Source organism: Marmota monax, unplaced genomic scaffold (assembly GCF_021218885.2).
Source record: "Marmota monax isolate L192 unplaced genomic scaffold, Marmota_monax_Labrador192_F-V1.1 WCK01_AAM20220418_F8-fsc00025, whole genome shotgun sequence".
NCBI lineage: Eukaryota > Metazoa > Chordata > Mammalia > Rodentia > Sciuridae > Marmota > Marmota monax.
Window position 1 is genome coordinate 2,697,005 of NW_026691950.1, and position 20,950 is coordinate 2,717,954.

The window sequence follows — 20,950 nt, forward strand, 5'->3', positions numbered from 1 at the left end:
TGGAACAGAAAAGGAACAGCAGAACAAAAACTGGAAAAATGAGAATAGAGTCTTCCATTAATAGTTATGTATCAATGTTAATTTCTTACTTTTCACCAGTGTGTTTTGGTTCTGTAAGATAGGGGGTCACTTGGTACCCTATACATTTTTACAATTATAAATGACCAATTTACAATAAAAAAAAAATCAGGGGAAAGTGGGTGAAGAGGACATGGGAACTGGTACTATCTTTGCAACTTTTATAGAAATCTAAAAATTTTCCAAGATAAAAATCTTAGTTAAAAAACATATAGTAGAGGGCTGGGGTTGTGGCTCAGCAGTAGAGCGCTCGTCTAGCACATGTGAGGCCCTGGGTTCAATCCTCAGTACCATGTAAAAATAAATAAATAAAATAAATGTATTATGCTCAACTACAACTAAAAATAAATATTTTAAAAAAATATATAGAAAAGGAAACAGCCAAGAATAGACAGAAACACAATTTCCTAAGAAATATCCTGTTCAATGATTTGATAATTTTTTTGTAAGGGGGCGGGTACTGGGGATTGAACCCAGGAGCACTTACCCACTCAGCCACATCCCCATCCCTTTTTAAAAATATTTTAGAGACAGGGTATTGCTGAGTTGCTTAGGGCCTTGCTAAGTTGCTGAGGCTGGCTGTGAACGCATGATCCTCCTGCCTCAGCCTCCTGAGCTGCTGGGATTACAGGCGTGTTCCACTACACCTAGCTTCAATGATAATTTTAAGAAGAGGAAGTTTTAGGGCTGGGTATGCAGTTCAGTTGGAGAGTGTGTGTCTAGCTTGTGTGAAGCTCTGGGTTCAGTCCCAGTACTGGGGAAAAAAAAAAAGTAGAAGAAGAGGAGGAAACTCATACTAGGAGTTAGTAGCTCACATGCAATAAAACTAAAATGAACATTAAAAAAAATAATAAAAATGAGAAAGCGTAGTGTGAACTGGCTTGTGGACCAAGAGATGAATTCTAGGACATTACTGATGAGATTATATGTGACCACAGGCTTTCTGGAAAGCAATTTTGCAATAAGTGACAGAACTGATAGCCTTTGACCTGGTAATATCAGTTTTAGCAACCTCTACTAAAGCAATAATTTAAAAGAAAAAAAAAAAAGAACTATTTTTTTTATGAAGTTGTGGCTCTGCTCTGTATTACTGGCAACTGCTCCCAGGCCTTCTGAGGCCTAGATGGATTATGGTCCTCTTAACTAAATGATCAAACTAAGAATGACAACTCTGAGAATTCTGGAAACAAACGTGAAGTAATTTTTAAAGAGCTCACTACATGCAGTGTAGAGTCCTCACCTGTGTCTGAAACAGAAAAAGGGTATTAGTGGGAAAAAAATCTATAGTTTAATTATACCATGATTATGAAGGTGTTAATAATAGGGAGAACAAGGGGGAGGACATATGGGAATGCACTCTTTGCAACTCTTTTATGAATCCATAATTATCTCAAAGTAAAAAGGTAAATAAATGAAGAGCTTAGAATGACACACAAACCCCTGCTCATATGGCCATCAGCTATAGAACATGATTACTGTATCCAAAAGTTAGGCAGACTCAAGAAACAGTTCCAGAGTTATAAAATACTCTGCTCTTGGGGAATGTACACACACCTTTATGGTTATTATATGTTGCCATTGGCATTTAGAGTTTTCATAAACAACTCATGATCAAGATGCCACAATGGGTAGGGTTTAGAAGTATCCACATTCTTTTCTTTTTTTAATATCTTTATTTTGTTTATTTTTATGTGGTGCTGAGGATCGAACCCAGGGCCTCACACATGGTAGGCAAGCGCTTTACCTCTGAGCCACAACCCCAGCCCTAGAAGTATTCACATTCTGATAGTCTAAAAGTTATTAGTATTTTTTGGCATGTAAGTTTTTTCTTTTGTGGTACTGGATTGAACCCAGAGCCTCCACATGTTAGGAAAGTGCTCCACTACTGAGCTACATTCCCAGTCCCTCTTTTTTTAACTTTCAGAAAGGGTCTTGATAAGTTGCTTAAGCTGGCCTTGAACTTGTGATCCCCATGCCTCAGGCTCCAGAGTGGTAGAGGTTATAGGCCTATTCCAGCTAGCATGTAAATTCTGTCTATGAAATAAGGAGGAAATTTTCTATAAAAACCTTTTTAGTAATCATTTCTCAGACTATATTTAGAATTCCTTTCTATAGAGAATTAAATACCATGTTTTAAAGAGAGAGAGAGAGAGAGAGAGAAAATTTTTTAATATTTATTTTTTAATTTCCGGAGGACACAACATCTTTATTTTGTTTTTATGTGGTGCTGAGGATCGAACCCAGCGCCCCACGCATGCCAGGCGAGCGCGTTACCACTTGAGCCGCATCCCCAGCCCTTAAATGCCATTTTTAAAGAAAGGATATTTTCTACTTATCTGGGGGGCATTCATTCCACACACAGTCCATCCTGGTCTCAAGCCAGAACAGAGTGCTGGTCCACGCTGTCACAGTCCTCTACTGATTTACTTCAGATGAGTTGTGCCTGGGTGTTTGCTTCCAGTACGAAATGCTATAAAGCTGGCAAAATTCTAATTTCTGTGCAGTGTTCTTGAGAACACTGACCACATGATGGCCCTTAAATAAAGTTTTGTGTGGGGAAAAAAATATTTTTTTATTTCTTAAGTTAGTCTAGTGATCACAGGCTCTGGAGCCAAGCAGCTTGGATTCAAATCTTGGCTCGATGATACTATCTATTTACTTTCCCAGGCCTCAGTTTCCCCATCTGCAATATGGAGATAATGCTACATAGCCTTCTGTAATTTAAGGGAGCACAAGTCAACAGAATGAAAGGCTTTAGGAACACACCTAGCAAAGAGTTAGTACTCAATAAATACTCATTTTTCAATTATTTTATAATGAAGCACAAGAAAAACCTTCACATTCTGTAAGGAATTGGAAGGTTCTGCCTAATACACAGCACGATTCATACGAAGCAGAAACTCCTTCTCCCTCCTGACAGGCCTTCAGTCCTCAATGCTGGTGGAGACTTCCTATAACAAGGGGACCTTCAGAACACAGGGTGGTAGGGTGGTAGTTAGAAGCACATGGAGGTTTGCAAAAGTCCTTACAAGATTCTGATTTTCCCTTTTAGGCTTACATGCCATTCACTCTAAGAGTGAATTTCACCTCGGTGCAAATACAGATGTTCCTTGACGTACAGTAGGGTTATGTCCTTATGAGTCCCTTGTAAATTGAAAATACTGTGAAGTTGAAATGGCACTGAATACACCTAACCTACCCCACACTGTAGCTCAGCAGCATGAGGCACTGCAGAGTACCGGTTTGTGCCCTGGTGATCTCACGGCTGACTGGGAGCTATGGCTTGTTGACCCTGCCCCCAGTCTTGGGAAAGACCAAAGTTCAAAATTCCAAGTGTATTTTCTATTGAATATACGTTGCTTTTGCACCATCATAAAGCTGAACAATAGTAAGCTAGGACTATCTGTGATCACCAGGACCGCCCCCCACCCCAACCCCAAACCACCAGCAGCTGATCAATTTTAGTAAATGTGCAAATCCTGTGACCTGAAAAGCTTGGTATTATTTTTTTCTTTTTTCTCTCTGTTTATTTTCCTTTCTGATCAATATTGTTCCAACCCTCATGACGCACTATTTATTCCTTTATATTTTCTATAGTTTTTTAAAAAACTATTTGTTCTTATAAGTCTTCTCAGATATTTTACGAATCCAAGTAAGTAATACAATAATACACTTTTTTCTTTTGTGGTTTAAAATTAAGCACAGCTTCAGTAACTTATGACAAAGCTGAGCCTCCTTATTAACATGAACAAGTTTATGGACAGACACACTGATAGCAGGAGGCGGGCAGATAAAGAATTCAGTAAGTAATACAACTAGAGGAAGAAAAAGAGACCCAACCCACCCACTTAAGTATAATTTAACCAGCCTTCCTATTCCTGTCACCAGTTCGGTCTCCGGTCTGTGAATTACCCTCCCGCCCACTCCTATCAATTTCAGGGCTTCAGAGACAGCACTGCCCCATTATCTGTGCTTCCTGCCCCTCCCCTCCCCCTCTCCCTCCAGCCTCTGCTGATAGCCCTTGTAAAACACCTGATAGCAAAGCAAATTATTCACAGCCCACTTTTCTGTCTTATTGCATCCCTTCCTTGTCTTAAAATCTATCTTTAAAAGCCAGCCTGTTAGCAGCAGCCCAAGGACTTGTTTGGAATGTTACTTGCTTCAGAGCAGCTCATCCTATGGTGATGTGCTTAGCAGGAAGCTGAGTGAACTGAGAGCAGCAGATTCCACTGGGAGCCCTGAGATCCTTATAGAACCAGGTGACAAGATGACAATTTCTGGCAAAAAAGTCAAGGTTTTGAACCTGCAAGGTATACTCCTTTTAACTACTACTAAGGAAACCCATTTGCAATTGTATTAACAGACATAGATCTACTTTGAGATTTAGAACAAATAGAAAAAAGTCTGGAGGGATCCTTCCCTTTCCATGGCCCAGGGGGCGGAGGAGAAAGTGATGACAAAGAACACACGGGAACATTCCACAGCGGGTAGCACTGAGCACCCGCTGTACAGTGTGGAAATGAAAATGAAACATGAAAAATGAAAATGCAGAGGCTCCCCTGTTCAAAACACAGAAAAAGAAATGATATAGAAAGTGCTCAACATAAAGCTCTTTCCCTTCTCCTGCACCCTCTCTTCTCTTGCTATTGTATTTCTGCATTGCATTTAGTGCTGCCCTCAGTCACAGGGGCATGTGCAGAGGGTGTGCCAACCCCCAACAGGCGCCCAAGGCCCTGCCTGTGTCTTGGTGCACACGCACAGGCCATCAGCTTTGGGGATCCATCACCAGCTGTTACACAGATGCACCATCTGCTGTCCAGCAGTGAGGAAACCAGTCAGGAATCTCCTTTTCCCATGGGCCCATCACCCTAATCCATGACAGACAGGCGCCCTACAACATCACGCCCAGACACACTAGGTACATGGATGGGGAGGGGGCAAGCAAGAGGCTCACTCCAGAGCTGCCTGCTGGATACACTACATGCTCCATCCTGAGATGCCAAGAGTATGGGACACTGCCTCCAATCCACTCCATGCTCATGTCCAAACCCATTCTGAAGGAGGAAGGCGTAGGAGTCTCTGAGTGGAGCCAGAGATCAGGAGGCTGTGGTGCCAAGGAGGGCAGGCAGCTGAGCAAGTCAGGGAGGCCAGAGTGTGCACAGCCTAGGTGCTAACCCTGTATGCATGCTGCACTATCGCACAGAGCTTCAGTTATAAAATAAAAATTCAAAGCAAATTATTATTTCAAGACAGCAACCATGCAACATTAGAAACTGTGCAAGGGGTCCTCTCAGCATGAGGCCCGGTGAAATTGCATTGGCCACAAACCCATAAGAGTCTCACTGGGACCCCACCAGAAATTCCAAAGCAAAATGGAGACCAGGTTGCCCTCACTTTTCATCATAAAGCAGTATCTCCAGCCAGTGTTCACAACAGGGAAGGCAAAGGCGTTCCACCTGCAGAGGTGCGGGTTACCCTGGCAAAGGAGGGTCTCACATCCTGCCTGTTCACCCTCTCCCTCTACAGGGCAGCACTGGAAGTGTCTTTAAAAGCTTCTGGAGCCCTCATCTGAACAGTCGTTATCTTAGCTTATTATATTCTTCAAAGAAGTGATGTAGTAACATTCAGGCAGTCTTAATATTTAGACATACCCCAAACCTAACTTGGCCTATGGATTTTCTTAGAGTGATTAATCCAGATGATTAAAAAAATAGAGATGATCAAGGAATAATTACTTATTAAGTGGCTCTGGACTGATGGTTTGTAAAAAGAAGGCCATTATCCAGAGTTCTTATTTTGATGCAAGAATATATTTTTCTTACAAACCTTGGCTTCTGGGTCACTGTTGATACTACAAGAATCGTCATCATCAGCATGAGGGACATTTCTAGAAAGAAAACCAGAAAACTGGTCTTAGAATTCCATCGCGCACACTCGCTGCAAAGGTTGCACGTTTTGATCGCGGACCCCATCCTCGTCCTTCCTACCTGAGTTTCAAAGATGCATAACGTAGCGTTGCTCCTTCGAACTCTTTTAAACTGGGGTCTGGGTTAACTGTGGCCGCGTGCAAATCCTAGAGGAAAAAAGATCCTTGTTAATGTACGACTGGGTGTGTGTGGGGGGGGGTTGTTACATTGCCTCCAGCATTAAAGGGGAGCGAAGGTCCCGCAGAGGCAGAGAGTGGTGTGAGCTTAGGCAGAGCAAGGCATGCAAGGGCTGCTGGAGGCTTGACTTGGTGCACAGGCGCCTGTTCTCAACAGGGAACCTGGGGCCATCAGCTTCGAGTCATTCACAACAGGAGACATCAAAAAAGGCAACATGAGTGTGAGCTGCACGCCCCTCGCCAGAAGCCCCTTCGCTTCGTCCCTGCAGAATGCAGGATATTCACAAAGAATACAGCCGCAGCCATGCAGAAAGGAAAACGTATGGAACGATCTAAAATCTGACAATATACTTGCCTTCCAAATGTCACTATTAATCTTTCCCCCATTCAGAACAGCAAAATCACTCCATGGCTGTTTCTAGACATGTAATTATTCACACAGGAAAAAAGCACATTGATTTAAAGAAAAAAGAAAAGAAAAAGAAAAAGAAAAAAAAAACACAAGACACTGTTGTTAGCATTGATATTCACAGGATGGGTTAGGGAACAAATTAACTCTAACAGCAACTTGTTAGTTCACTCTAAGACTAGCTTATCACCTGCAGACTAGGGCAGGGGGAGACAGGGGCATTTTAATTACTTACCAAAACAAATGACTGAATGTTATCAGAACCAGACAGTGATTTTCTAAATGTAGTTTTCAAAGCAAACCATATGCTTAAATTCCATAGGAACACCACCCCCCACCTTAACCAGACAGAACTGTTTTACAGGGGTAGCGGGTAGGGATGACAACATGTTAGTCTGTCAACTGAGGATGCCCATGGCTAAGGACACAAAAATCTGAGGATCAAGTTATTGTCACTTACAGAAAGGGGAGACAGGGTTAGTAAGGAGCACAGACTGACCGCAATATCTTACTGAAATTTGTTTTACTGAACAAAAAATCATTCTAAACAATCTAAATCCCTCTAGCTCATAAAATGCTCTCCTTTCTTGCCACACAAACCTCTTGAGAGATTAATATGTGGGAACTAAATGATTTCCTAAGCAGAATCACAGCACAAAACATGGTGCCTCGCCTCAGAGGGAAACTCCTGCAACAGGTCTCTGCCTCTCAACCACTCCTCTGTCCACCTCCGACAATGAGGAATGTCTTTTCTTTCTTCTATGCCAAGGAAATATTCAAATATTTTTCACTTAAGATTTGCAGAAATAAATGAAACTAATAGAATGCAAGGACAGTCCTGTGAGTCTCTGTTCACTGACTGGTCAGGCAAATCTCTTGCCTTGGGTAATAAATGAACAAAAAAAATTTTTTTCAAGGAAGTAACATCTCAACTTTGTTCTTTGGAAATGAGAAATGAGCACTGACCCGTCACCTTAAACTCATGTTAATACGGTTCTTAAAACCACTAAGGGAAGACAAATTTAAATTTAGATGATCCAAAGATGCTTTTTTTTTTAAACTCTGTAGGTCTTGATAAGGGCAAAGGCGCTGCAAATGAGATGCATTTTCTCAACTCCACAGTAGCTGTGTTTGCTTTCTGGGGCTGAGCACCTGAACTGCAGAGTTTATAATACGAAAGATCACCATACTTATTGTTTCAAAAAATCACTTTTAATGAATAAGAGGGCAGGAACGCAGCCCTTTACCTTTCTCCTTACTCTATCAATGTTCAACCTCCACTGAGGAGAAAATTTACTTAGGAAAATCTCAGACTCTTAGTGGAGATGGAAAGGCAAACCCCGAGATGGGTGTGGGACTCTATGCACTGGTGTTCTCCTGGGGACAAGACACCCAACTTGCTCATGCTTTTCTCTTTCTTTTTTGCAGTACTGGGGATTGAATCCAGGGGCACTCTATGATATTTTCCTAGCCCTTTTTATCTTTTGAGATAGGGTCTTGCTAAATTACTCCGCTGTCCTTCAACTTGCATCCTCCTGCCTCAGCTTCCTGAGTTGCTGAGATTACAGGCAGTCACAGCTGTGCCTGGCTGCTCATATTTTCAGAGGGGTCAGTGACCAAAAGGTTTAGCATCGACATTATAGGGGATGTAATAAGACTCATGATAAGGACCTGAGATCAAATGCAAACTAAAATTTCAAGTTAGATTTTTATGTTTAACAATGAAAACAAGCACCAGACCTGGTGGCACACACTTATGATTCCAGCAATTTGGAAGGCTGAGTCAGGAGGATGGCAAGTTCAAGGCCAGGCACAGCAAATGAATAAGACCCTGTCTCAAAAAGGACTGGGCATGTGGCTCACTGGTAGGGTGCCCCTGAGTTCAACCTCCAGGACCCCATCTCCCCAAGAAAAGAACATGTGGCTCCAAGTTATCATCTTTGTTGATGGGTCTGGTTTTCCCTTAAGTTGAACTTTGAAAAAGAATGTCAGATGATGAATTAAAGGAACTTGAGATAACTGTGTCCTTGTAGAAAAATTTAGGAATTAAAAAAAAAAAAAGAAATAAAAGGAGGGGTGTCTAAAAAAAGAAATCTGAAATCAGAATTTACCCCAGACAGGCTATGTGTTAGCAAAAGAAGAGTATTTTCTAAAGCAAGTATTCAGAAAAGTTCCAGCACTTAATAAAAACAGGTCTCTGTGTGCATATGTGCTCTTTTTTTTTTTTTTTTTAATGTTTTTTATATATTTACTCTTTGGACATAGGAGTCCCTGTAAAGTGAAAGCTGATTACAGTTCTAGGCCTATGTGAATCCACTTCTCCTGCCATGGAACGCAGGTCAGCTGGCAATCTTCCAACAATCACCTTTTAGAGATTTAAATAAACAAAGGCCCTATACAGTGATTTTTCCAAAATCTTACAATAACATGGGCTCTCCTGAAGAGACCCTTCAGTATAAAACTCAAGTAAGGAAAAATGGAAACTGGCTCTATTCAGGCTATTCAGTTAGGAATGGGCCAAAGATCTTTTTTCCCTCCTATATTTAAAAACATCCATTTACGTCAAAGATGAGAAACTTTCTCCCCAGTATAAATGACCATAGTTTTTTCTTTTTTTAAAAAAGGAAGGTCAATGAAGTACAAAGACTTTTTCTTAAATTTGAAGAAGTACACAGTCATCTAAATACTTTTAATTCATAAGAGAGAATGTTTTCTACATTTAGCTAATAATTTTAGTTAATAAAAATTTTCCAAAAACAACCAATGAGAGATTCTGTGGTTCAACAGAAATTCTCTGGCCACCGGGGTCGGTAGTCTGGGTGGTGGGGGTGGGAGGGATAAAGGAAGAGACAAAAAGAAAAAGCAATGGAAGAGGGAAAGCAGGGAAGCCATCTGCTCAGGTGAGACTGACGGGAGGAACGGGGTGTGATGGAAAGCTGCACCAATCTCCCGTGAGCACCAACCTCCCACCTGGTACCTTCCAGGCAATACAGCTAAAGCCTCTGCACGTCCAAGTGATGTTCTGCTACCGAAATGCAAACCAGAGAGTGAGAGTAGAGGGCTGGGGACATGCTCTCCTGGTGCTTGTCCTGACCTTGCCCAGCTTACAACATCCCATGCTCTAAATATGATGATCGTGTGCAGTTCTGGGTCCTCAGAGACAGTGTGTACGGGAAGACCGACCCCCGCCTGGAACACAGCACCCTTCATGACCCATCAGCACCAAGCAAAAACTGTGCAGGGGTGGGTCTACTAAGGGAAGCCAGCTTGCTTCTTCCATATTTCTTTCCTGGGGTCTTGGAAAGCAATTCCACAAGTCAAAAAAAAAAAAAAAAGAAGCACTATCCTTTTGCTGGAAAAAGGCCAATATTAGAATTGATCCTTTGACAATGTCAACAGGATGTTCCTGAGGATGGAGTCTCATAGGGCTGGGAAAGTCCCCACGAGGGAACCTTCCTCAGCGTGCACTATAGTTCAATTCTTCCTCCAAAACGCATGTGCCGGAGAGCACCCCCAGTGCAGCAGTATTGGGAGGTGGGGCCTGATAGGAGGAGGTTGAACAAAGTCTCTACCCCCTTAAATGGATGAAAGCCAATTATAAAAGACCGTAAGTTTTCAAGTTCTTTTGCTTGTTCTCTCTTGTACTGTGTGTTCACAAGAGGGCCCTTGCCAGAGGCAGCCCTGGATCTTGGACTTTCTGGCCTTCAGAACTGTGTGCCAATAAATTTCTGTTCATTATAAGTCACCCAGTGTCTGTGGAACTGTTACTGGAACACAAAACCAACTAAGCCAGGGTACCCAGAAGGTTTCTGGGAAGTGGTATCAAAACGCAAACCAGGGAGAATGGAGAGCTAAACCTGCTGAGGACCAAGTGAGGACGAGAGCACTTGAACATTTGGCAGTGGCTCTGGCAGAAGATGCCATGTCATCTGTGTGTCACTTCCAAAGCTCTGAAGCTAGTCCAGCTGTGGGAAAGCTGGAGTCCAAGTCCTAACTCTGCTTTCATTTGCTCTGTGGCCTGGGTTCTACCATATATCAAACAGGGCTAAGAACACCTTGTATCAGAGTGAAGACAACCTGTGATAAGAATGTTGGCTCTTAGCTCAGGGGCTGGCTACCAATAGGTGCCCTAGAAATGACAGTTGCCTCATCCTCTACTCTCTCTCTCTCTTCATGCATGACAGAGAGTTTGATGACTATGAAGTGTCTGAATTACACTTCTCAATCTGTTTTGTCAAGACTTGAGGCTCACACTGATTGTGGTTTGTGCATGCCTATAATCCCAGCAATGCAGGAGGATCTCAAGTTTGAGGCCAGACTCAGGAACTTACTGAGGTCCTAAACAACTTAATGAGATCTGGTTTCAAGATAAAACATAAAAAGGGGCTGGGGATGTGACTCAGTGGTTAAGTGCCCTTGGGTTCAATCCCAGTACACCTCCCCCCCACCCCCCCAAAAAAAGGACTTTAGACTAACAAGTGTGGCCTTGATGGAAATGGTGGAAAACCTGCAATATTGGAATTCCAGAATTCCAAGGAATCAGCCAGGCAGTATTAAATGAGCATTCTGTACATTTGTGTGTACATGTTTCCCTTTCTTTTCAAATACTCTCTGTGGTTTGGGTGGATGCGATGCTGTAAGAAGAGTTCAGCAGTTCCCCCTTCTCCACAGTTTTGCTGTCTGCAGTTTCAGTTATCAGCTGTCAACCAGGGTCCAAAAATATTAAATGGGAAAACACAGAAATAAAGTTTCTAAGTTTTAAACTGTACATCATTCTGAGTATCGTGATGAATTTCCATGCCATCCTCCTCCTCGCTCCTGGGAAACGAACCCTCAGTTTGTCTGCACACCTGCGCTGTATTGTATATACCTGTGCTGGAACTTAGTAGCTGTCCTAGCTGTCAGACTGACTGCTGCAGTACTGCAGTCCATCTAGGGGTTGGTACAGATAGATTTTAGGCAGCTACTAAGGGATTTCAGAATGTGTCCCCTGTGGATAAGGGAAGACCACTGTATGGCATATCTTTTATTATATAAACACAATTCAGAAAAGTTAAAAAAAAAATAGTAAGACCGAGGCTGGGGTGGTGGTTCAGTGGCAGAGCATTTGCCTCCTACGTGGGAGATATTGGGTTCAATCCTCAGCACCACATAAAAATAAATAAATAAAGATACTGTGTTCATCTACAAATAAAAAAATATTTTAAAAAAATAGTAAGACTGACAGAATTTTGTGCAATTAAATCAGACTCCTGAGCAGCAGCATCATGTAGACACTCCACTCTGGATGTAGGTTCTAGCGCTGGCTCTGCCATTAGAGCAAACCAGCCAAAGCTCCCTCTCTCCGAGGCTGGGTTTCGCCTTCATTCGGCAAACATCTGATGAACTTTATCACTACCACGAACTGTGCCAGGTCTGGGGACATAAGACGAGGACACCAGGTCCCGACCCCCACAGTTTTCTGGAGGGAGATTAACATGCTCTAGGTCATGACACTTCGAAAAAATAAGATAGAATAAGGAGCTTTCAAAGCAGATGATGGAGAGCAGCAGTACCCGAGAGACACTGGGGTGAGGCCAAAGAATTTAAGAGCAAGTGACACACAAAAATAAGAGACTTGGTTCCCTACAGGGCTGGTTGTCCCACAGCACTTAGCACTGAGTCCCCCAGAAAGCTTATGAAAAAGCAGATTTCCAGGTCCCACACATTTTACAAGTCCCCAGAAATCCTCCTGGTTGCTGTTTTAGCTCAAAGGCTGAGAAAGACTGTGGCAGTATCTCCAGTGCTCTTTCCAGATCTGAAAAGTCTTGATTTGTCAAGAAGTTCAGTAAAATGATGACAAAATGGCCCTTGATGTTATCATCTTATTTCCAAGTGTACATGGAAATACACTGGTTCTAAAGGAATGTATTTCGCCCCTCCTGGGCACTGACTGCTCAGAGCACCCAGAGAGGCCATGCAGAGGGCTTCAACAGGAACAGAGCATTCACGACCAAGGTGAGGTTACAGTTCTGAAGAATGATTCACCTGCCACCTTCTCTATCCTCTCTTCTGGAGAAACCAGATGGTCTCTCACTCAAAAAGATTTGTAAGTAAGATTTGGCTGTGGGCCAGTTATTCATAAAAACATTCTGTGTGGTTCTCATCTAAAATTCAACACCCGAATAATTTGAGAGGTAATTTTGAACAAATAAATGGCTTGGGGTGGGGAAGAGCACCACATGCCAATTTTGGTGGCAAATGTTTCCTGGTCCGTTTGTAAACTTTGAAAAAACACGGCTGACATGTGCGGTGGAAACATTATCCACGGCGCTTAACACTTCCCGAGTGAACTTTGGAATGTGAAACGTGGAATTTTCAAACTGTAAGGACGCCTTCAGTCCTAAACTTTTGTGAAGTCAACAGATTTGGCACTTATTTGATTTTTTTCCCCCAACTGAGCTCAGGATAAAGCTGAATAAAAATATGCATTTCTAACGACACAAGTGTCTTCTCTCCTTTAACATTTTGCCTTTGCTCATGTTTCAAGATTAGTTGAAATAGATTCTATTTAGGGATCAAAGAAATGGTGTTAGAGAAACATTCATTTCTCTTCCGCTGTCATTAGCACCTGAAGTGGTGCTATTAAGAGAAGTCATTTTCTAGAAGGCTCCGCGTGTGACAGAGCTGTTCCTGGTATGAGATGAAGAGACTTGAGTCTGCAGGCTTCCTGATGCATTCTGTAAAGCCTGGAGGGAGGCTGGGGTCAGCAGACCTGAAGTCGGTAGACTCTCCCGTGGAGTAGCTCCGCTAGCTTGGCCCTTGGCATCTCTGGGTTTCAGGGTTGTCAAGTGTAAAATGGGAATGACAACGAGAGTCCCAGGTGCCTGGTTCATGGAGAGGAAAGCGACAGACACTGCCTGGAGCTGGAAATCTCTGTGGTTTACCATCACCACCAGGGTTCCCACATCCCGGTGTGTGGCAGCTGGGTCTTTTTCCAACTCTCTCATTCCTCCCCTCTCTCCCTGCTCATCCTTTGCTTCTCTGATTTTTTAAATTTAGTCCCTCTTACATCTGCTGGGTTCTTTGACTCAACGGATGGCCTCAGGTACAGAGGGGAGAATGAGCAGGAAGGAAACCATCGAAAGGTGAATCAGAAGAATTCCTGTCCCATCAGTCTATGAAAGGGTTGGATACGAGTCCCTGTTTCTAAAACTTCTAAAAATAGTCACCCATTAACAAAGATTTGTGGAGGGACAAGACTTTGCTAGTATAATGGCATGGTCAGCAGCAGAAGAGAGGAATGGCACCAGCCTAAGGTGGAAATTCACATAGTACAAGGGGGGCAGAGCACAGGGGTGAGTCGGGACAGAATGTCTCCCCACTCTAAAACCAGCTACATGGCTACTCAACCCTCAGACTCTCAGTGACTTCTTAAATATGGAACATAATAGCTGTCTTTCCTGCCATAGGAACATCATCCAGTCAAAAGAATAATATTTACAAAAGTACCGTGAAACTTTTTTTTTTTTTTTTTTTTGCAGTGCAGGGGATGCCATCCAGGGCCTTGTGTACGACAGGCAGACACTCTAACACTCTGTTGCTGAGCTCCACCGCAGACCCAACAAACCCCTAAAAGCAACGATGAGGCTTAATTATGGGGATATATTGAACACCAAGATTGAACTCCAAGAGGGAAGGAAAAGGGGGTGTATCCCTTCTGAGTCTGGAAAGAGGCACTGAGCAATGCATGGGATAGGGGTAGGAAGCAGACATAGAGGGGGAAGAACAGACAAGAGTGGGCATCAGGAGGCTCAGGGATTAGAGAGAAACTCTGACACCTGAAAGTTTCACCCAGGCCAGCTGCCTTGGGTGAGTGTTTTGCAGTCAACATGGAAACAAAGTCTACCATAGAAAGCAAAGAAATAAAAATCCAAGGGACATAACTTCAGATGACCCTCCATGGACTCCACCACACCCATGCCTTGGCCTTGGCTGGCTAAAGAAAGTCTTATTTCTTCTAATTACAGAGACCATGAGACTCCTGGGTTAGGAATTGTGCCTCAAAGTTAGTCTGATTTCCCACCTCAGAGTCAATGGGGAGAGGGAGTAGGCTGAAACCCCAAAGCCAGGGGTGATGAGTGACCAGAACTCTGGCTGAGGATAAAGGAGAATTCAGGAACTCTTGAGTGTCAGACCCAGCATTGCTGCAGGTCACTGTCCTCTCTACACCCCAGTTTTCCCATCTATAACACACGGATGCTGGCACCAGATGACCTCTTCCCACCCTGGTGTTCTAAGACTGTAGGTTATTCTGTCGGTGAACACGATTAAAGGGTCAGGATAGAAGAATGAAGCCCTGGAATGGAGAAAGATCCTAACAGAGATGCCAAGAGAAATTACCTACAGCTAAGGAGGAAAGCACACCTGCCGTTAGTGAGGGCAGAGGCTAGTCCTGCCCGGCTCTGATCTTGGAAGGTCCGTGTTGGTACCAAGAGGAAGCCCTGGATGCATCCAGGTTAGAACAGGAGAAGAACTTCCCTCTATGTCAAGTTCCTTCAAGACTGGGGCTAATTTAGTTCTCCTTTATTCCCTAGAACACCTAACCCAAGCTGAATATATCACTAAATGGAAAATGTTCAGGGAATGGAAATGTCATGCTGCAATAAAAAGCTGTCAAAATAATAATAATAATCTTGTGATAAGAAAAAAAATCTTTTGTGGTTCATTGGACTGAAACATGTACCTGAAGATCAGGATAAAGAACCAACCAACCTCGTTGACCAGTGAGTCCAGCTCACTCCACCCTATCACTTTAGAGATGAAGAACTGGGGTCCAGGCTGGGCAACTGAGATGCTGAAGCCTTGTATCAGCAGGAATGTGATAAGATGATAGGCCTTATTGCCTCCCAGAACAACAAGTAAATAATCAATAGGAATAAGACACCATGTTCAAAGACAGGAAAAGTGATAACAGTTGAAAATGACAGAAAAGCTCCGCAGGTAAGAGATGAAGTGTCCTCAAAGTGAAAGATAATGGGTTTGTTTGAAGAACAAAAGAGGGAGAAAGGCCGGGTATCATGGATCAAACCACTTTTCTCAAAAAAAGAAAATAAAATCATCCCTTAATTGTGACCTTTCCCAATTATAATTCTCTTGAATGTTCTGTTATCAGGATTTGCAAAGGTTCACTGCAGGAACTTCATATTAATAAATATCACAATGGAATTTTTAATGCCTCGATTCTTTGTTTAAACATCCAGATTTCGTCCTCAGGGATAGGAAAAATTTATGCTGCTAATTATTTCTAAAATTATGTCACTTCTGCTAAATAAACAGATCCTTTTCAAAATAGAAATTAAACATTTAAGGGCTCTCAAGGGTTATTCTTGCAGACATCCTTACCACGCTAGGAAAGGAACCCAAGGCTAATAAGATGCATGGTAATTATCACATGCCTGGCCAAGAGATGTTCTTCTGCGTGTAAATATTTTATCGAGGCAGCACCATGCAATGGTACCTGCAGAGTAAATTACTGCCTCCATGGGCCCTAGGGAATCTTAACCACTCCTCATTAATCAGCCCCTCTTGCTTTCTGTACTGGAAGGGTGTTTCAAGAGACCAAAAGCCATTAAAAATGAAAACACCCTCAAAAGATGGATATTAACACTATTTACTAAGAGGAAGCATTCCTGAGATTTCAAATGCAACATGCATGATAATCAAAAGGCTTACCTCGGTGACCTGTTGGGGGTGGAAACCACTAGTCTAAAGAGAAACCACAAGTTTACATCCACTCTACTAAGGCGGTAAAAAGACACTTCCATTTTACCTCATTCTCTGGGGTGGGAGATGGCGTTACAGAGCTAAGTGACCCTTTCCTAGAACCCTGGATATCTGCGGGGATGGAGACAGGCCGTTCCCACTGAGTTGTTCCTGTTGGGATGTGCCAGTAATAGGTCCCAGCGATGTCATTGATTCTTTTCCAGCCAGGCGGCAAATCCGGATCTGTCTGAAATGACTGATCACTCCAGATATCTGCTGGGAAATGGAAAAAAAGAAAGGGCTTTATTAAAAGAGGAAAAGAGCCTTCCAATGTCAGTACCAAGAGCCAGGCGAACTGTACAGGCAGATGTGTCCACAGTCCAAATGAGAATAACCAAAACCATCCTGTGGATATAAAGTGTGGTAAAAAGAGTGATAGGGAAGAAACAGGAAAGAGCTGGAAAAGCAGGTTGGCATTTGAGAATATTGACATATTCTCAATATATTCTCAAATGTCAGATCCTTCTATAGCTCTAAGAACCCTGTGACCAAGCTAAAGCACCACAAACCAGGATCAGCTACCCAAGCAAAATTCACATGGCTACACACCAAATCTATAGGATCCTTCTGTTAACTACTGGCTGGGACCACATATCATTCTCAGCTACGAGTATAAATCTAATTTTCTATAATCATTTTCAATACATGAGTACTGTCTTTATGTCTTTCATGCACTTTAAAAACCCCTCCCATTCAACTGTAAACACCCACAAAGTAGCAATGTCCTTTTTAATACTCTAGAATTCTAAATTGTTCAGAGAACATTCCCGGGAGAGTGAACTAGAAAGGCCTTAGAGTTCAGCAAAGAACCAGACTGGCTTTAAAAACAGGCCAGTAATGTAAACACCTGGAGGAGGACAGGTGTGAGAGACAAAAAGGAACTGTAGGGACTGTGGCAAATGGGTGAGCATCGACAAAGTCCAAAGGCACTCACATGAAAAAAAAAAATAGTTTTTTTTTTTTTAAGCACTGTGGATGCAAATAACATACATCCACTTGAGCCAAATGTGTTTCAGCTACTTGCTTCATATTAATATGATGTCAGTTTCCAGAATAATTATTTGCTTTAAAAAAATCTCAATCTTGGAGCCAGCCATGGTGGCACACACCTGTAATCCTAGCCACTCAGGACACTGAGGTGGGAGGATCACAAGTTGAGGCCAGCCTTGGCAACTTGGTGAGACCCTGCCTCAAAAATGAAAAATAAAAGGGACCGGGGATGTCGATCAGTGGTAAAGCACCTCTAGATTCACTCTCCAGCACCACACCAAACCAAGCACCCTTATTCTTAGCCATGAGTTAAACATGAAATGGATACAAGAACTAAAGAGGAGAGGAAGTAGGATCAGAAATTCATAGAGATGGCGGGGTCATGAACGAATCCCAAGCAGCTCCATCAATGCAGGCAGGAAAACAAACTTGAGTTCTCCACCCAAGCATCACTTGAAGGGTTAGGGCCTTTCCTCTGTGGCCACATAAAAGAGGCCAGGGTGTGTTATAGAGCTTTAAATCAGAACAAACATGTAGGCTTTGATCTGGGTGAACGTCACTGCACCCCATGTGGGCAGGCTTGACTGAGGCTGTTACAACCACAAGAAGAAAAGGAGAAACCCAACAAAGAGGCTGATTAAGACTCTGGGCACAGATGTGCATTCATGCAGCTGTCTGGCATTCCAGATTTTTTTTTTTTTTTCATTTAAATCTGCCAGAGGCAAAACTGCCACCAGTGTCAAATTATGATGCAAATTTCCCCCTTCCTGACAGAAAAATTAAGCATGATTTCATAATTTCAACTTAACCACATTTTATAGAAACCACTTGAGCCAAATGTGTTTATATATTCCTTTTTCTTGTCCCCCCTTTAGGGGGTAATGGGGTCATTTTGATTGTTACTTTGTTTTCAGTCTCTTAACTGGGACAGGAAAGGTAAAATACATGGTAAAATACACCTTTAGGGATTAAATTGGAGAAAACTCTTGCAAGTGATTCCTTGTCCCAATTTAGTGGCTCAGAGACAAGGAGCTCTGAGGCGCAGCAGAAGGGGTATACAGAGACTGCCAGTGACCATTTCTATGGGTTTACGAGGTCTAAGGGCCTGAATTTCCACATTTATCCTAGGTGTCTTTACTGCAGGGGCATTAGCGAATATGAGGAATAGCTACACACAGTATCAGCACATGAAGTCATGTCAGACCCCGGGCCCAGATCAAGAGCACTGGGTTCTGAGGAGGTAACTGGGGGTGGAAGGAGCCGGGGCTGCAGCATGACTGTGTGCTGAGTGGCAGGAATTGGGCTGTTTTGATCTGAACCAAACCTACCCTACTTTTCCTGATTTATAGTCCAAGTTTATGCTGAGAGTTTGCTGGAACAAATTTAAAAGGAGGCTTATTTTGTTGCTAAAAATAGATGGTGATGAAGGAAGAAGTAAACTGAGCATATTTACAACATTAACAGTCCCAGCATCACCTACAGAATCCCCTCGTTATTGCACATTGACATAGAGGGCACAAGGGCAGGTGGACAATATGCCTATCTCACTAATCATTGTCTATCCAACACCCAATATGGCAACAATTCAATAATAAATGGTGGATGGATGGATGGAAGGATGGATGGATACATGGAAAGAAAGAAGACAGAGAAGAATAAAAAAGGAAGGAGGGAGAAATGAGTGAATGAATTAGATCCTCCAATGAACTTGGCACTTAGCAGAAGAGGTAGTCTAAAGCAATCTCTTCTATGCAATTTCTTTTTTTAAAGAGAGAGAGAGAGAGAAAGAGAAAGAGAGAGAGAGAGAGAGAGAGAGAGAGAGAGAGAGAGAGAGAGAGAGAGAGAATGAATTTCAATATTTATTTCTCAGTTTTCGGCGGACACAACATCTTTTGTTTGTATGTGGTGCTGAGGATTGAACCTGGGCCACACGCACGCCAGGCGAACGCGCTACCACTTGAGCCACATCCCCAGCCCTGTTCTATGCAATTTCATAAAACAGAGCAACTCCATGACCCCCAGCACTGCTAACAATGTCCTCGTGGATAAAACAGAAATGCAGCTGGTCCACCTTATCTGCTATCTGCAGGTTCCACATCCATGGATTAAACTAGGAGGATCAACAGAATTAAAAAAGTAATAATAACAAAAAAAATCATATCTGAACTGAACATATACGGACTTTTTTCTTGTTTTTATTCTCTAGACAACACAGCATAACAACTATCTACCTAGCATTTACATTATATTAGGCATTATGAGTCCAGAGATGATTTAAAGTATAAGGGAGGATACACATGGTTTATGATGTAAATACTATGCCATTTTATAAAAGGCACTTGAGTTTGGTATCTGTGAGGGGTCCTGCAAACAATCCCCTGCAGACACCAACAGACACAGTATAACATGATAAACCAGAGTTCTGGGCTGGAGGCCAAGGGATCTTGAGTGGGATTGTGTACCTTTTTTGTACTGACAGGTTCCACAAGGAAAGTAGGCACTATCCCTCCTGAGGCCTCTCAGGCCCCTCGCACTTTATCTTGTTTAATCTGCACAGTCTCATGGTGTTTCCTACATATAGCTATGTATACATTTAGATAAGTGCTCTGGGCTTTATTAATGGCCCAATAGTTTTCAATTGGTAGAAAATCAGGGGAGGAAACTAGTCGAGCAGGCAGGTAGAATTCCTGGCCCTTCTAGAACTTTCCAATCACAAGAGCACCATTTTTCTCTGTTACATATTTGATTTGAAAATCAAATCAGTTGTTCTTCAAAATTTCTGCTTTTATAAAATGAACTTCGACACCATAATTAGAGCAAGAGTCCTGTGGAGCTCAGACACTGGAATATCAAGAAGCTGCTTCTGCCCTAAAGTTGTTCCAAATATCATGAAGCAGCTTTAGACAGCTGTCCTGGGACAGTTACCACCAGGGAAAAGGCAGGAGGGAGGGTGTGCAGACCAACCAACCAGGCATATCTGAAACAACAGGTGGCTAGGGGAGAAAGCGTCAGTCCCTCTCAGTTCTCCTTACTGAGCGAAGCTGTGCTGAAGACAGAGTAAGAGGTCATCATGGAAAGGCAATGGTGCTGGACAGTCTCACTGCACTCCTGATTCTCAGCAGGCTGCGTAAACTGAGCATCTGCCATGCACCTGTTGTTGACCGATCGGCTAAGGGATCTTAAGTCACAATGTGGTATTCTTAGTTTCCAGTGGGAATATCCTGGGAGACCTCCATATTAGAGAACATGTTTTCCCTCTTTGGGTGAACCTTTGTGCCACAGTAATCTTGAGAAGTTAGAACCAGTATCAGCACAAAGCACCCTGTGGGATCCCATCTCAGTTCCCCATCCACAAGTGTACTCACTTGTTTGCAACTTAGTGAACTCAGGCTAACTGTGGGGTTGCTCAAGGAAAGATTTATAAGATTATTGGTGAAATCTATAGAAAACCTCAGTAGTATTTAAAAAGCACCTGAATTTATAACACAATAGATATCCACCAGCTTGGTGTAAACTAAAAAGTGCTATAATACCAATTATTGGTAGGCATGTAATACAACAGGAAC

The 20,950-nt window shown here is 42.6% G+C and overlaps 1 protein-coding gene across 17 annotated transcripts in view; it reads right to left on the reverse strand.

Annotated features, from left to right (window-relative positions):
• The window catches only part of Apbb2 (amyloid beta precursor protein binding family B member 2), a 397,355-nt gene that overhangs the window by 88,327 nt on the left and 288,078 nt on the right, over positions 1 to 20,950 (reverse strand). For 12 of the 17 annotated variants that reach the window (XM_058581877.1, XM_058581886.1, XM_058581937.1 and 9 more), the window contains 4 exons: positions 16,402 to 16,610; positions 6,537 to 6,599; positions 6,066 to 6,151; positions 5,905 to 5,965 (listed from right to left, as the gene is read on the reverse strand). In XM_058581877.1, the coding sequence (XP_058437860.1) occupies positions 5,905 to 5,965; positions 6,066 to 6,151; positions 6,537 to 6,599; positions 16,402 to 16,610 (419 nt within the window). The remainder of the gene's footprint in view (positions 1 to 5,904; positions 5,966 to 6,065; positions 6,152 to 6,536; positions 6,600 to 16,401; positions 16,611 to 20,950) is intronic. The other 5 variants (XM_046453925.2, XM_058582137.1, XM_058582107.1 and 2 more) reach the window with 3 other exon arrangements.